Source organism: Mustela nigripes, chromosome 16, assembly GCF_022355385.1.
Source record: "Mustela nigripes isolate SB6536 chromosome 16, MUSNIG.SB6536, whole genome shotgun sequence".
NCBI lineage: Eukaryota > Metazoa > Chordata > Mammalia > Carnivora > Mustelidae > Mustela > Mustela nigripes.
The window spans coordinates 30,455,018-30,471,857 of record NC_081572.1 but is presented as its reverse complement, the minus strand read 5'-3'; the positions used below and the strand labels follow the sequence as shown (position 1 = coordinate 30,471,857).

Genomic DNA, 16,840 nt, shown 5'->3' with positions numbered 1-16,840 from the left:
TGAGCCATGGTTTCATCACAAGGAAATCTGGATTCCTCACAACTTACTTGGAAATGTTATTGTTTTCACGGATCTTCACGTGGCAGAGAATGTTGGGCAACTTTTGGGTAACCAGAACTTTGATCTGATCTACAGAGCTACACAGCTTTAGGTAACCCAGATATAATCCAGGAGAGAGACGCTGATGACTCCTTTTGTGATAAGAGAGAATATCCTGTAGGGTAAAGAACAAAACAACACATAGAACACCTTGAAAAGGTAATCTCAAAACTTTTTCCTTTCTTAGGTACACAATGTCATAAATGAAAGGAGCTCTAGCTAAGCAATTAGGTAAGAAGCCTTGGATACCACCATGAATGTTAAGGACATGTTGGTGGTACAGGCAAGCTTATCTTCAGGAGAATTATCCTCCAAGTCAAGTAATTAGTCATTAATATAGCCTGCATGCCTCCTATTTCCCTCAGTTTTCAGAGCCAGGATAGGGGGATGGATTGTGACTGGGAATGGGAAACTAAAAAACTAGAATTCATAATTTCTGTCCTTGCAGGGCTAATTGTTTAGCTGGGGGAAACAGAAATTTGCAAGTGTCAAAGCTGACAAAGCAGTACAGGAAGCCTCATTATTTCTGAATAATTGGTATCTAAGAGAAGTCTCATTACTGAATGACATAGTTTAAAATTGGATCAAAATTTTATGGTAATTAGAAAATGACTTGGTTGATTCTTTATCTTGAAAAATGAAACAAAAGTAATAGCAACAGGTTTGTTTATCTTACATTATTAACACTTAATTCTGAGGATGAAGAAAGAATCAAGTATTGATTCCTTTTTTTGGGGGGGGCTTAGTGTTTTAGGCTAAATTGTCTGATAGCTGAAATGCTATTCCTCATGTTTAACTTATACAACATGATCATTAAGAGGATATTTTCACAAGAGTATTTGAAGTCTTCATATCTTTTCCCTGGCTTTTAAAAAATGTTGATATTCAGGTCATTCTCCTAGGATTCTTGTTCATTTTGTGTTCTTCAGTTGTTAACTGGCCTGCCACTGCTAGATTCTCAATTGGCAGTAGCTTTGCCTGTGATTCGATCAGGTCTCCGCATCATCTTCATCAGCTTTAAGAAATTCTGTATCTTTTACAAGATTTTAAAATTTGTCTTGTAATAGATTTGCCTGGAATTTGCATTGTATTTTCACATCATAATATTCCTCAGGCAGCAGAGACTGAGTGAAGCTGTAGGTGCAAGAGCAAGTGCCAGCCTAGCGAGCACGGAGGTATGTTTGAGTGGGGTCATGTTTTATGTGTGGTCGGCTCTCCGGTGAACTTTTTTTGTGGTGACTTCTGCTTCCCTATACAACTGCAGGAACTCAGATAGTGAGTAAGTAGAAATATGTATCAGTAGTTAAGACCTTTTTCAACCTTTGGGCACTGGGGGAATTGAAACAGTTAGAAGTGATGAGTCGGGTAAGCATTTGTATAGGCCAGAATGTAGCCTGGTTTTCTGAGGGAGTGAAAAGAAGGAAATGCAGGGAAAATTAAAAGGAAGAGAAAATCAAACATTTAAACTTGTACAGAATTCTATATGGAACAGAGAGATATGAAGCCTTCCTTGACCTGTATACTCTGAAGGAGTGATCCCTCCTTTGTGGAATTCATGATCTGCAACATCTACCATATGCTATTGTGTATCATCTCCTCTGTCCTATCCTTTATCAAACATACTGAGTTCCAGGCACTACAGGAGACACTGAGGTTTCAGGTGAACATTATGTGATCCCTACTTTTGAGAAGGTTGAAAAAGATGAGTAAAAAAATGACCACAATATTCTGAAATTGGTCTTATAATAGAGGCAATGGAGGCATACAGAGGAAGGAATACATACTTTTTTTCCTCTGTTATGTTCTTTTCTTGAACCAGGCTATGAAATTAATGGCAGTACTATGTTTTCTATTGCTTTGTGTCCTTAGTACCCAGTGCTATTTCTGTATATAGTAGATACACAACATGTGAAAGTCAGGACAGGTCCCTAAGCCGGAACATAGGAGAATAGCAGAAGAGGGACAAAATAAGCATGGTCACAGTTGGGAGGAAGGCATAACTAGCAGGTACAGAAAATCAAAGGCTAAATAACTTTTATGATATTTGGCAAAAAAAAAAAAAGATTAGAAAAATTGGATTTTGTGTTCAAGAAGGAAGGAATTTTTATTAATGTCAGGAGATGGATAAGGCAGAACTTTCTGATATCTCCTATCTTACCTCTTTACAAAAGATCACAGGAGTGGATTGGAGAAAGTTCAGTCAAAGTGAAATTTTGAGAAATGAACAGGTAATAAGAGAAACAAATGAGAGAAGGGGAAATGGAAGTATTCAGATCAGCAGAACTGGATAATATGCACCCTAGAGATACTTGCTGTACAAGCAGATGTGGCCACAAACCCACAGGTCATTATTTTTGAGAAGTGATGGGGAACTGGAAAAGTCCCTAGAGACTAGAAAAGGGCAAATATACCTATCTTTAAACAGGAAGGAGAGACACACAGATGACCCTGGTAATTAAAGACCACCAACTTATTGATCTTTGAATAAAATGAGAATGAACCCTCAAATAATCAATTTTCAGTTACCCAGGAATCCTGAGACACTTTTAAATAGGAGTCATCATGGTTTTGTGAAGGGCAAATCATACAGACAATGTTAATTTCCAGTAACAAAAGAGCAGAATCCATAGACCAGGGAGAAGTCTCCAGTGTGATCTGTTTCACTAGATAATCTGGCAAAAGTAGAATCTTGACCACATTACTTTAATAGGCTGACTATCTGGGTTGAAGATTTGTGGATGATGGAGGTGGTATGGGAACAGTAGACATGTTGAGTGATGGCCCTATAGGGACTTATCCTGAGGGCCTGTCTCTTTAGCTTATTGAGGGCCTGTCTCTTTAGCTTATTTATTGATGTTTCAGACAAAGAAATGAAGAATGTGTGTATCAAAATGGTGGGTCCCAAATTTGTTGTGGTTTTGATTTTCTAGAAAATAGTAATAAAGCTCTGAATGATCCTATGCACTGGAAAAATAAGCTATCATAATTAGAGTTGAAACTTAATAAGAAAATGTCTTTGTAAAGACCCAAACCCAGGAAAACAAATACAGGATGGATATAAGAGAAAAACATGTGGGGGTTAGAACTAACCACAAATAGAATGAGAGTTAGGAAGACACTGTGGTTCGTAAAAACCAACACCATTCTTAAATGGAGTAATTTACTCTTTTGTTCACTTTTTTCAAAGGACTGACTGAACTGACTGAGCATCTGCCTGTGTTTTCCTGCCTTTCATAGTCATTTATCCTTCATTAGTCAGATTGTTTTTAGAGCCTGAGAAATGTATGGGAAGAGAAAGAAACTGTCCCATTCATATAATCTTAGGTACACTAGGAAGGACTTCTAAACCAAATCCAAAGCCTTAGGGCCCATATAGTGCCTGATTTGACTTCTAACCTGTTTTTCTAGCCATTAGTTTCATTACAGTCCAGTTGTGTCTCTTATCTCCAGCCAAAATATATTGTTTTTTCCTTCCTCAGACATATCCCAATGTCTCTTCTTTCATTCTGTTGGTTCATGAATTCACTCACTTGACAACTTTTATTGGGCACCTATTGTGTATCAAGGGTGTTGTGCTAGAATATTAATGACATCAGTGAGATGTGATCTTCCCTTTCATGGAACTCAGATTTCCATGTGTGAGAGAGACACGTAGCAAATTTTTCTAACTCAAGGTGACAAGGGTTGTATAATATCCATCGTGAGCCCAAGGGAGGGTTATATCTACTTTTCCATTTCCTTATGCCTCTTTTCTCTACCATGCCCTCTATTTAATTCTCTCTCTTTATTCTTCCTTCCTTCTTCCCTCCCTCACTTCCTTCCTTCTTTTCTCCCTCCCTCTCTCCTCTTTCCTTCCTATCCTCTCTTTTTCTCTTTTCTTCCTCCACCTGGTGAACTTAATTTACCTTTCATGGCTCAGCCAAATGTCACCTCTTCTACAACGCCTTCCCTGATATTTCCAGGGAGAATTAATAGCTGCTTTGTCTGTGCTCCAATAGTACACTGTTTGTACTGCTATCAGGCTCTGGTTTAATTCTGCCTTGTATTACCTTGATTTGTTTACAAGTCTGTCTCCCTCCTTTGACTGAACTCCTTGAGAGCAGGGACCTTGACTTACTCATTTGTTTTTCCTATAGCACCTAGAAGGGTTCCTGGCACCTAGCTGGTGCTGAAAAAATGTTTATTAAATATGAAGTGAGAGGCCCAGAGGTAGTGGAATCTGGGGCTGGGCCTCTTGAAGAGAATATACTATGTTGGTAGCATACCTTCCTGGTAGACCAGTAAGGATCTATCCAACCACCCTCCCTTGAGCAGGTATCCTAAGAGCTTGTTAGAAGAATGATAGATGCTTTTCTAGTGACTACAGGGCTTTTGTTTCATTGCAGAGAGAATAGAAACTGAATTGTCCAGGGATAGCAAAGGTCATAAAATGGTGGCCTGGGTCTTTGTGGGCCCAAGATTATATGGACTGCAAAAATTTTTTTAAAAATTTTTAAAGATTTTATTTATTTGAGAGAGAGCGTGAGTGGCAGGGGGAGGGGCAGAGGGAGAAGCAGACTCTCCACTGAGCAGGGAGCCTGACTCCGTCTCCATCCCAGGATGCTGGGATCATGACCTGGGCCAAAAGGCAGATGCTCAATGGACTGAACCACCCAGGTGCCCCAAGAATTTAAATTTTCTAAATTATTTTCTAACCTTTAACAATAAAGAGATTTAATTCAAAACTCTATAGATTTTCCAACTTCTCTTTAAAAACTGGAAAACATTTCAACATTGGGACCACGTTCTTCCACTGTAGTTAGATGAGGCTGAATGGGGTCTTTAGATGGGACAAGGGCCCTCCAGATTAGTCTCTGTTGCTTCTGCTTGTTTTCTTTCTCTTTTTTTTGAGATGTAATTAATATACTATAACATTCACCCTTTTAAAGTGTGAGATTCTGTGGTTATTTTCCTATGTTCACAAGCTTGTGTGACTATCACCACTACCTAATTCCAGACCATTTTCATCACTCCACAAAGAAGCCTGGCATTCATTAGCTGTCATGCCCTAGTCCCTCCTCCCTTTGCCCCTGGAACTACTCATCTACTTTCTGTCTCTGTGGGTTTGCATGTTCTGGATGTTTCGTATAAAGGGAATTGTATAATATGTGGCATTTTGTGCCTGGCTTCTTTCACTTAGGGTAATGTCTTCAGCGTTCATCCACTTTGCAGCATGGATCAGTGCTTCACTAATTTTTATGGCTGAATAATATTCCATTTATGGATATACCACTTTGGTTTATCCATTCATTAGTTGTTGGGCATTTGGTTGTTCCCACTGTTTGCTACTTGAATAATTCTGCTATGAACATTCTAAACAGGTTTTTGTGTGAACCCAATTGTTTCTCATATCCAGGTCAACCGGCTTACTTTCATTCATCTTCTTGATTCCTACAGTTTTTGACTCCCATGTTTTAGGGGCTTCATGGAGGTAGAAAGAGCAGGAATGTGTTGGAAAAAAGAAACAACAGAGAAGGGCAGAAAAAATAGTAGGTCTTGGGCATCACAGGTGTGAGGAGGCACAGGGTGACAAGGAATGCCTGAGGAGGAGGTGGCAAACTTCACGGGCTTTCTCTATGATTATACCTATTTTCCAAGGATTCAAAGAAGGGGAGGGAGAGGGCATGTAAAGCAGTTTGGCAGAATGGGAAGGGTACCTGACTAGGAGTCAGGAAATTTGGGTCCTAGTTTCTCCTATGCTGCTTTTTGGCTGATATGACCTTGAGGAGTTATTTCCCTGAAATCTGTAGCTTCATCTGTGAGTGGGACACACTCACAGATGTGAATAAAACTGCCCAATCTCACTGGGTTTTCACAAAGATCAAATGATATTATAGATGTGACAAAGTGTTTATAAACTTGAAAAGATAGTACTAATGTGAAAGATTAATCTTCAAGAAGAGTTCACCTGTGAAGTTTCCAGTTATTAAGGTGACCCAGGAGATCAATGTCTGAGTAACTCAGCACCTGAGAGGGGTCTCCTTATTGGAAATACTCTCATTGCCAATTAGTTTGCTCAGAGGGACTCTAATTTGTTCTTAATAACTCTCTTTTTCCTAGACGCGTGTGGAGAGGATTGCTTCCTTCATCCCTCCCCTCCCCGCCTTTCTGTCTGTCTTTTTTTTCTTTAAGGATTTCTTTCTTCTAGATATGAGAAAGGCCTGCAATGAAGATCTGGGACTTGAGAGGATCAGGAATTTGAGAGTGTTAGACCCTGGAGCTTCCTCGGGGCCCTACAGATTAGTAGATTAGTTATGGACCCAGATTTTGTTAGAGCCCTTACCTGTTTTGAAAACCCCATTGCAGATCATACAGTTTTTATGCAAATTTTCCTTAGTTCTTATGGAAAAATAGAGTGGTGTAATGCCCCAAGGGATGACTCAGCCAGTTCTAGGGTCTGTGGGAGGGTATGGCCTAGGTATGCTCTGAGGAGGGCCAAGCATTATTTGGATTTTTCTGAGTAGAGAAATAATAACAATCACTAACATTTATTTTAGTGCTCACTTTTGCTACTCTTCTAATGCTTTATGTATTAACTCATTTAATCTTCATTCAAATCCTATGAAATAGTTTTTTGCAGAGGACAAAATATGAGAGATCAAAAATTAAGTAACTTGCCCTAGTCATATAACTAGACAAGGTGGGAGTCAGTAATCATACCCAGCCAGCCAGGTTCCAAAGTGGTGCCTTAGTATGTGTTGTGATATGGCAGGAAAAAGCCTAAGCCTCCCATCGGAAGGTCTGGTGGTCATCACTCTACCAACCATAAAAGGAGACTGGTTTGTGACCCAGCCTGCTTTGGGCAAACACCAAAACTTGTGACTACTTCTGTGATGAGTTGGTAGGGCCAAATCTTGACTTAATTAGGCATGATTGGATACCAGCCCCAGTAGTTTTATTCCCCATTTCCTCTTCAGTGTAAGACCTGAATGGAAGGAGGGGAAAGAGAAGTAGGAGGAGAAGGAGAGTGGGGGTGGGTGGGAGTGACATCAAGCAGAAATGTACCAGTCAGAGGAGGTAAATTTTCCATTTGAATCTGTGTGGAAACCTGATCTTGCCTCTATTTTTGGTCTCCTTCTCTAACAACCTTTCGCCAGATTGGAATCTTTCTGCACCTGTAACACATTTTTAATGTAATAAGTCTAAGAGAAACCAGGTATTATATCATGCTGGGGCCTGTGCTGTGTTTCTAGGAGCAAAGGTAGCTCAGACCCCAGTTTATCCCTATAGGGGATTAGTGTATTAGTCACCCTATAAAAGCTCACTTTATTATGATTTTTAAAATGTTTCTTTTAGCACTTGCTTATAAAGGGTGAAGAGGGGAGCCACGAATATGTCTGTGTTCCCTGCCCCCATCTCCTATGCACACATACACACACACACACACACACACCCTCTATCAATTTCATATGAACCCAAATTCTGTAAAATCAAAGCCAGAGGTATTGCCTTTGACCAGTTAGCTTACCTTTGCTACACTGGACTCCATTCTGGTTTGGGCTAGTACAAGGAAAGTAAAGGTGAGATTACTGTATCAATCACTTCTTAGTGAGGAATGAAAATAAGATAGTGGGGGGCTCCTTGGTGGCTCAGTGGGTTGAGCCTCTGCCTTCAGCTCAGGTCATGATCTCAGGGTCCTGGGATCGAGCCCTGCATTGGGCTCTCTGCTCAGCGGGGAGCCTGCTTCCCCTTCTCTCTCTGCCTGCCTCTCTGCCTACTTATGATCTCTGTCAAGCAAATAAATAAAAACCTTAAAAAAAAATAAGATAGTGGGCTGGTGGCTTAGCTTTTTAAGGTGATCATAAAGGGTTATATGTATCAAAGCTGGGGTTTATGTGGGACAGAGCTCTTTCTTTCACTTTACTCTGGGGTTGCTGTCTTGTACAGATATGCCACCAGTTGCACAGGGCTCAATCAAGGGAGGTGTTTCTGCCAGCTTTACCACCTAACTGCAGAGTACTATAGAACTCATCCCCATGACTGGGCTTAAAAAAAGAAAAAGAAACAGTGTGACGCCCATGTTCACATAAGAACCCATGAGGGGTGTGACGGTATGGAGAGAGCACTGGACTCAGGAGCAGATGTATTTTTTATCCTGGTTTGGCCAGCCAGCCTGAGTCTTGATCTAAGCTGCCTGAATTTTGAGCTAGTACAAGGAAAGTGACTGGCTATTCCAGTCTCTGGTGAGTCTTTAATCCTTTATTTCATTTCTAGTCCCTCATGACTGCAATCTTAACTCCTGCCCAGGAATGTGATGTCATGTGGCAAAAAGAAGCCTGATTCCAGTAAGAAGATCTCAGTTTAGGTTTGAGCCCTCCATTTTCTCACTGTGTGCCCAGTGGCAAATGCAAGTTTTGTGGGGACTGAAGTGAATACAATTTTTGGTGCCTCCTCCTCCTTCTTCTTCTTCTTTTTTTTTTTTTTTAAGATTTTATTTATTTATTTGTCAGAGAGAGTGAGCACAGGCAGAGGCAGAGGGAGAAGCAGGCTCCCTGCTGAGCAAGGAGCCCAATGTGGGACTCAATTCCAGGACCCTGGGATCATGACCTGAGCCGAAGGCAGCCGCCCAACCAACTGAGCCACCCCAGCATCCCTTTTGGTGCCTTCTTTAAGGAGAAGAGTATAAAATTGTTGGAATCTCTGCCAGGGCACTGGAAGGGGCTTGTACAGGCGAAGAGCTAAATTGTGCTGGATCTTCATTAGCTTCACTAACTCTGCCTCTCTGTATGGCCGTATGTTGTGTATAATTTCTTTGAGCCTCAGTCCTTTCATTCCTATAATGGACTTTATCATGCCTGTCTGACCCAGGGGAGCATTATATGGAACAAATGAGTAAATAGGTGTTAAGAGTTTTTGTTCAGAGGGTTTTACACACACACACACACACACACACACACACACAGAGTCCAGGTATGTATGTATTATTATTATTATAGTCCCTTCAGGTATTGGTTTAATGTTTTGATTATACTACCTATAGACCCCTACTCAAATATTTGTCTCAAAGTTTCTTGTTGGTTCTTCGGTCAGGGGTATTTTTGGAGTGCCCACCACTTGTATTGCTTGATGAATTCCAGAGCTAGAGAGTGATAAATAAAAAATAAGCGTCTGAATCTTTTCTGTGTGTGGGATACAAGCAGTGAAATACCTCTGGGCCTTCTCCACTTCATCACTGCATTTGTAAGTGGCTCTTGGTATATTTCACTGGAGTCTCAACAAGTGTATTTGGAACTTTAAATATGCAGTATTAGAAAACTCAAAAGACTGCCTACCTGGATGGTGATCAGTAAAATGTCTAAGGCTGTTGGCTCCTCAGGTGTTGACAAAGACTTCCTCTGGCTTTGGAGCTTTGAGATCTGCATCCATTTGCCATTAAAAAATGAAAAAAGCATCTCCACTTCCCTGATGGTGACTATGAGGATGTTTCCATGCCGGTCTTTAATGGGCTCATAGTAAACTCTTCCCAAGTTGTGTGTTCCAAGTAAGTTCTAGAAACAAATAGATTTCTGGTAGCTGGGATGATACTGTGCAAACAAAGCAACATAACTGCAACAAAAGACACTGTATGATTAACTGATATTTCTGAAAAGTTTTTTTAAAATTTTTTTAAAGCAAATTTAAACCTAGAGTATGTGCCACCACAGAAATGTACTTAACAGAAGCTCAAAGAAAATCTCTTCACCATAAGCCTGCAAAGATTATAGTAAGAGGCACAAAAATTATGTTTTTTTAAGCAAATTCAATATCTGTAAATATCTCTTACCCACATAGACACACCAGCCCATAGACCTCAGTTACCAGCACTTGAAGAGAATCCCAGATGTTTTAAAGAAAAATGCCTGATATTTCAAGTATGCCACTTGTGGAGTTTTCAAGAGATCTACAGTAAGCTGGTATGAAGTGGGGTTGTTTAAAATGAAGAAGTGAATTGACAATGTAGCACATTGTACAGGTCCCCAAATGACTGCACATTCCTTTCAAGATACTTTAATTGGGAGATTGGCCTGGTTTGACTTATCTGAATTTCAGGGGTTCTATTTATTTAAAATTACGTTAAAATTATTTGTATGCTAGGTCAACTGAGGCAGACAATACTTTTAGTAAGGTAGGAGGAGAAAGATGCCACATCAAATGTGGAGGGGCCCACTTTTATTACTAAAATAAACAGAATTTTTAAAATACGCAGGGCTTGAAGATTTCTAACTTAGAACACTGGATGAATAGGATAAAATACCCTTTTACTTTGAATATCTGTGATTTTTAAAAGATATAAACAAACCATCTCAGCACTCCCAGCAGCCATTTGTGAGCTCCGATAAATGTTGATGACCAGGTAGCAGGAGAGCGAAAGAGCCAGAACTTGGAAAAGTGAAACAGATGACCTAAAAATGAATGAGCCAGCTGGTCCATATCTACAGCTATGAAGACATAGGAATGTTCTTCCAGGTAGAGACTGTCTTGTATCTTTTGTTTTTCCTTGTTAGAACTGGATGCATAAGTAAGAAATTTCATTAATAATTATTAACATATAAACATTTGTGGGATCATTATTTTTTAAATTAACCTAATCATTCAGTCAGATTATTCCTTTTCAGTAAGTGACTTCTAAATCCAGAGAAGTTAATTGGGTAAGGCTTTTCATCCAGCCCTCTGTAGTAATACAGTTTTATATAAAGGCAGTTTGCTGCCAAGTAATACTGGTAAATAAACTGATAAACTGGCTATCAAAAAAAAAAAAAAAAAAAAAAAAAAGGCCTGATTTGTACCATAGGCCCATTTCTGTGGTGTAAATGCTCCCACTGCCACTAGCCAATTTAAAGCTACCAAGCTACCAAAAGTTTGACAACAGGCTTTCAGAATTCCTGAATATTTAACAGTTGGCTCTCCTGAGCCAGTTCAACTTGGCTCTAGCAGCCACCAGCCACAGCTGCTAAGCCTTTAGTTATACTGGTATTGAGTTTCAGGGCAGCAGCTGTTCATTAACTCTTAGCCTTCTGAAGAATTTTTTACCCTCTCTGGCCCTGAGTTTCATCATTTAAAATTAAGAGTCAGCCCTTATGCTAATCCCTACCTTACAGAGTGTTTGGGGGATTAAGTGAAACAATGCATGAGAAAGTATTCTGTAAACTCTCTAGCTTCATACAAGTAGGGTATGGGCTTTCTTTATGCTCTGATTGGAATCCCATCCTGGCTTACACTTACTCTTTTTCAGGACTCTGCCTAGGTATCATCCTTTCTGGGAGGACTTTCTCAACTCTCTCAGAATTTACCATCCCTTCCTTTGTCCCCTATAGTTTCCTGTGGAAACTTGTATCTTAGTGTGACTCTGGTTTTCCTACAGATTGGTATACATGTCATGAGCTCATGGTTGTTTCATTTCTGTGTCTCTGGGTTACTTGCACAGTGCCTGGCACATATTAATAGCTCATTTAGTCTTTTTTGACTGAATTAACATTTTTCATTAGGACAGTAGAAAATATGATTTATTTGGGACTAAAGCTGGTGGGGAGACATTGAATGTGGTGGTCGTTGTGTTTAAGCAGAGTTATCATCAGTGGTTCACCATCATCTTTGGATATGTTGACCAACAGTTTGAATAAGAAAGCACTGAAAGTCTTCCTGAAATTCTTTATTGACATCAAATTGGGTTGGAGAACTAGCTCTGGGGAGAGCCCAATTTCAGAGCAGAATATCTTTATGAAAATAAATTGCCACCATGTTCCAAGGGGGCAAATTTGGGATTCTTTAGGACCTAAAGGAAAACGACCTTAATATTTTTCGTGCTATGCAACCAAGATTGGGAGATCTGGGAACCCTGAGGATCCTACAAGTTAAAGAGGAATAAAAACCACCTGATGGCTCACAGGAATGCATCTAGGTTGTAATCAGAACAAATCACAGGACTATCAATAAGCCTTAGATAAGCACACTATTTAGAGACCTTTATTCAGCTTGGGGTGACATGGAAAGTTGGATATGAAGGCCTGAAAAGGAGAATAAAATTATGGGGAAACTTTTATCTCGTTTCTTGAAAAATGAAAAAGACATGGTATTTCTAAGTGTTACCTGGCTTTTAATCCTTAGTACTAATTCTAAAAGCTATGGAAGAGGAAAGTTTAATGTAACCCAATTTACAGTGTCAGATGATTACTGTATTTTGAGGGTATTTCGGATACCCCTCAATATACAAGCAATGTACACTTCTGCCTTTTGGGTACCTTGTCATTTTCCTAAGGGTGGGAAAAATAGTGTGGGGTCTTGGCCACTTACAGGTTTTCTCATCTTACTATTTTTTACTCCAAATGCTGGCAGATAATTGTCTTTCTTCCTGCTTAGGTCATATTAATCAATTCATAATTTACCTTTTTTCAATAAAATCTAATCTACTTCTCCTAAATCAGCTCCAAATGATACAGAATAGACTACTTTTACTTTTTAAGATATAATATGGATAATTTCTCCTATTTTAAATTTTTGTCTGCTTTTTGAAAGTGAATGCATAATAAGATGATGAAGTATTAGAAAAAAGGTAGATTTTAGAGTTATATAGATCTAGATTTGTAACCAGACTCTGATACTTCTTATTAGTGCAAGCTTGGGCAAGTTATATAACCTTTGGAGGCCTCAGTTTCATCATCTGTTAAGTGAGTATCAGTAATGCTATTTTCTTACTAGGGTGTGGTGGAGGTTAAGTTAGATATAGTTGTAAAGCACTTATCACGGTGCCTGGCATGTATTCTGTGAAATGAAAGTTGTTGTTTCATATTATTATTTATTATTATATATTAAAGAACCTCACTATAGAACAGAAATTGGATTACAAGGCACCTGGTGCACAGTGTATGGTATGCACTGTGATGAAGGTGAAGTCAGTATGTAGTGAAAACAGGAGGAGAAAGATGGTGACCATGGGGATAAAATGTCTGAGCCAGTCTTAAGAGAGCATGAGTCAGGGCATGACATGGTCAGAATCTTTTATTGGCTACCATGGCAGAAGTGTAAAGAAAGAATTGGAGAATATACTGGAATATATAAGTATTCCAGTATATGTAATACTGGAAGCAAGAGTGTGACTTTGGAGGCTTTTGATGTAACTGGAGTAATTAGGCAGTGGTAGTGATGCTGGGGGGCAGTACAGTGCTAGATAACCAGAGGTAGGTCCACAGGATTTATATATGACTGATGCCAATCAAACTATTTAAGAATGCATTTTTACTTTCCTCTTAACATCACAGAAAATGTCAATTACCAGAGAGATTGAAAATATTCAGTAGCAATCTCCCCAAATCCAGTTTTCTTCCTCTTGTGAAATATTTTGTATGCCTGTTATCCCTTCTCACTGCCTAAAAATCAAAGGCGGCTTCATTATTTTTATATATTTTTATCCTAAAGATCAGCAAAAGGTTTGGGCAATAGGTCCCACCAGAAAAAAAAAAAAAATGACAAAGACTTCTGTTATTTAAGCAAGCAAATAGAAATGTGAAGTAGAGAGGTAATGCATAGCAGTGCTCTGGCCTTCCATGGACACTGTAAAGGATAATTGGTTGCTGAATACTCTGAGGCACTGGTCACTGTGCAGGACTGGTGAACTATCCAGGTAGTGACTGTGGCATGAGGTACAGTTCTGTGATCTATTTTTTTTTTTTTTTTTTTCTTAAATAAGATAGAGTACCCCTAGGTATACTCTCTGGTGTACAAGGGTTGGACAATATTTACTTATTCAACCAATACTATTGAATTGGAGTAATGAAATACAAAGTGGGGTCAATGCCAGGAAGCTTTTCAGCTTGGTGGTGGGAAAAGAATTCCCACTCATTTTCTTTTAACAAACTATATAGTGAAGTTATCATCTGATACAGGATTGGAGAGAGTGGGGAAGGGATAGGGATGTAAGAGAATGGAGGAGGTTTTAAATAGTTGCCTTATAGTTTGGGAAAGTGAAATTAATAGAGAAATGGCATGTTTCTGATCACTAGGTAACTTATATGTGAGAATTAGCCATGAACTAGCCATGACACAGCTCCCCCGCCTTTTTGTGTGTGTGTGACTTTTATGCAACAGTGTGCGAGTCCTCCAGTGTAGACATGTTGGATTTATCCAGGCTTAGATTTTTTCCAAGTAAATAATATGGCAGGGGAAGACAGTGGCCAGAAATTTAGAATATTTTCAAGGGAGTGATTAGGATGGGCCAAGGAATCTAAGCTGGGCAAAGAAGGAAATGAGGTCAGAAGGGAATTGATAAAGTATGAAAAGTGGAGGGGTCAATATATTGGGGGGGCAGGAAAATCCAAGAGCTAATGCAATGAGAGTAGTTGAGTAGGGGCACACTGACCATCCTGGCTGCTCTTTGGCTCTTCAGTATCTAGCTGCACTGGCTGTGACAGCCAGACCCTTCTCATGTTACTGATACGAGATGAACGTGTTCTAGGAATAAAGAGTTCTATTTGAAATTCTAAGCTTGTTCAGTCTGTGACCCAAGCACGTCTAGGCTGTATGATGAGTTAATGAAGAGTCCACTAAGGTGTCTAAATCTCCCAAGAAAGAACTTAAGTAAGGTTTCAAAGAGCCTCCTGAGAATGAACTTTACCCGAAGGCAGGGGCAGTTTGAGGTACAGGGGCTTGTTCCAACTCAAGTTAGTCAGTGATGAAGGGGGTCTCTGAATTCAGTACAGTCATCACGGTCCAGCTGCAAGAGCTCTTCCTTGAGTTGAAGAACATTTTGTAGTTAAGAGTGAGCTGAAATACAGAGCATCGTTTCCTAAAATCTCTGAGGCCACTGAGCACACAGGCAGTAAGCTGTCGATGCAGTGGAGTATAGCACAGGAGAAATAAGAGTTGCCTTTCAGAATTAGAATAGCAACATAATAATTGTTACTATTTCAGGTGTTTAATTTTTATTATTTTGTGGGTCAAGAAATGAAGTTCCTGTAATTGCTGGTGGGGGTCGAGCCACAAAAATATTTTTTTGTTGTTATGATCCTATTTTTATGCCTTGGCTGGTATGGCCTGGCCAAACACAGCTTACATAGATTCCTGTTATGTGTGTTTCTGGGGTTTATGTAACTGACAGCTTTGTAGGTAAATACCCATTGCTGATAAAGGCTCAGTGATCTCTTAAAGGCTCCAAGTCCATGTAGTTAAGAACCACAAATTCAGGTAATACTAGAAAACAATGAAAGGAAGCCCAGAAGAAGTTCGTGAAAATTCAGTGTCTTTTCTAGTAAGGGCTTTGTAAGCTACAAATATTCTTGTAAGGCTTGGGGACCTGATCTTATTAGGTTAATAATATGGAAGGATGAATAAATTCAGGATTACAGGTAAGCTTCTAAGAACTTTCTTTTCTTTTTTTTTTTTTTTAAAGTAAGCAAAAATGTATGCAAATTCCTATGCTTAAACAAAAGATCAAGCCAAGAAATGCTTCAGAATATTTGCCAGTCTCTTTTTCCACCTCTATACACTAGTTAGATACACAGGATGCCAGAGCAGCAAGGGTTTCTCCTGTGATCCAGTCAAACTCCTCTTATTTTGCAAGTAATGAAACTGAGACCCAGAAAGGAGAAATGAGTTGACTGATTAATATCAAATCCAGAACTCAAGTCTCACCTCTTGTTTAGGGGGTCACTCCTAGACTCTTGAAGAGAGACCCTTGCTCCTTGTCCAGGAAATTGCCAAAGGCACAGTTTCCCAACATGAACAGATGTGCACCTCAGACTGCATAAGAAGTCTTTATATGCTTAGAGATCTGAAAGAGAAAGGAGCCCATCCTTTTCCTTTCCAGGTGGGCTTGGTAACTGAACTGACCAAGCTTTTCTAAGATTTCCTTGGGAATCTGGGTTGAAACCTGGCCCCTCACCTGTAGCTGGGCCGTTGCTGCGAGCATCTTCTGCCGAGTTTGCAGCACCGTGGATGAGGACATGGAGATAGGTACGCTTTGTCTCAACCACCTTATATCTTCCCACATACAGGACAGCTGCAAAAGAAGTCACGAGGTCATATCATCATCCAAGCCAGTACATGATTTAGGTTGTGGCATCAAAGCAAAAAGCAGGGAAAAGGAAACCTGACCCCTGATGTTTGTTCTCCAGTCCATTTTCAGATACATGCAAAACAACTTTTTGATCTCTGTCCAATTGGAAAAAGATCTGAATGTTAATGAAATAGTCAGATCCACATTTTAGTCTTTGCCAAATGATCCCATAACTCAGAATAGTGGAGACACAGTCTGACAGAATGCAAGCTTCTTTGCTTTGAAAATGTAGCATAGATGCAACTTTGACATTTTTTTTTTATGGCACAGGGCATATCAGGGCTGAAAGAAGACCTTTGAGATAATTTACTCCCACCCCAATACTTTGATCATTGGAGACTGCTCAACAAAGGTTGCAGAGATTTATGCACAGGAACATTGGTGCAAACTGGGGAAAAATGAAATCAGAACTCAGTATACCTTTGTGAACCACAGAAAGTCTTGTGTAATGGAACTGGTATGAGAGTCATCAATTTCAACAATTGGTATTTGATCTTCATTGGTGACTAACATATTGTCTTTGTAATAAAATATAACGGCTAAGTAGAGTCCCCTAAAAAGAAAAAGCAAAATGAAGAATTGTCTTCAAGTGTCTCTTCTGCCAAGCTTGAATCATGATAAAAGATCATTTAAAATATACCTGTGAGCATAGTCCTGCTAAGTATCATGTGTTCA

The 16,840-nt window shown here is 39.5% G+C and overlaps 1 protein-coding gene across 1 annotated transcript in view; it reads right to left on the bottom strand.

Annotated features, from left to right (window-relative positions):
• The window catches only part of ANKFN1 (ankyrin repeat and fibronectin type III domain containing 1), a 156,163-nt gene that overhangs the window by 36,253 nt on the left and 103,070 nt on the right, over positions 1-16,840 (bottom strand). The window contains exons 10-13 of the mRNA XM_059379026.1: positions 16,586-16,718; positions 15,992-16,108; positions 9,411-9,626; positions 48-214 (exon numbers count right to left, since the gene is read on the bottom strand). Coding sequence (XP_059235009.1) covers positions 48-214; positions 9,411-9,626; positions 15,992-16,108; positions 16,586-16,718 — 633 coding nt within the window. The remainder of the gene's footprint in view (positions 1-47; positions 215-9,410; positions 9,627-15,991; positions 16,109-16,585; positions 16,719-16,840) is intronic.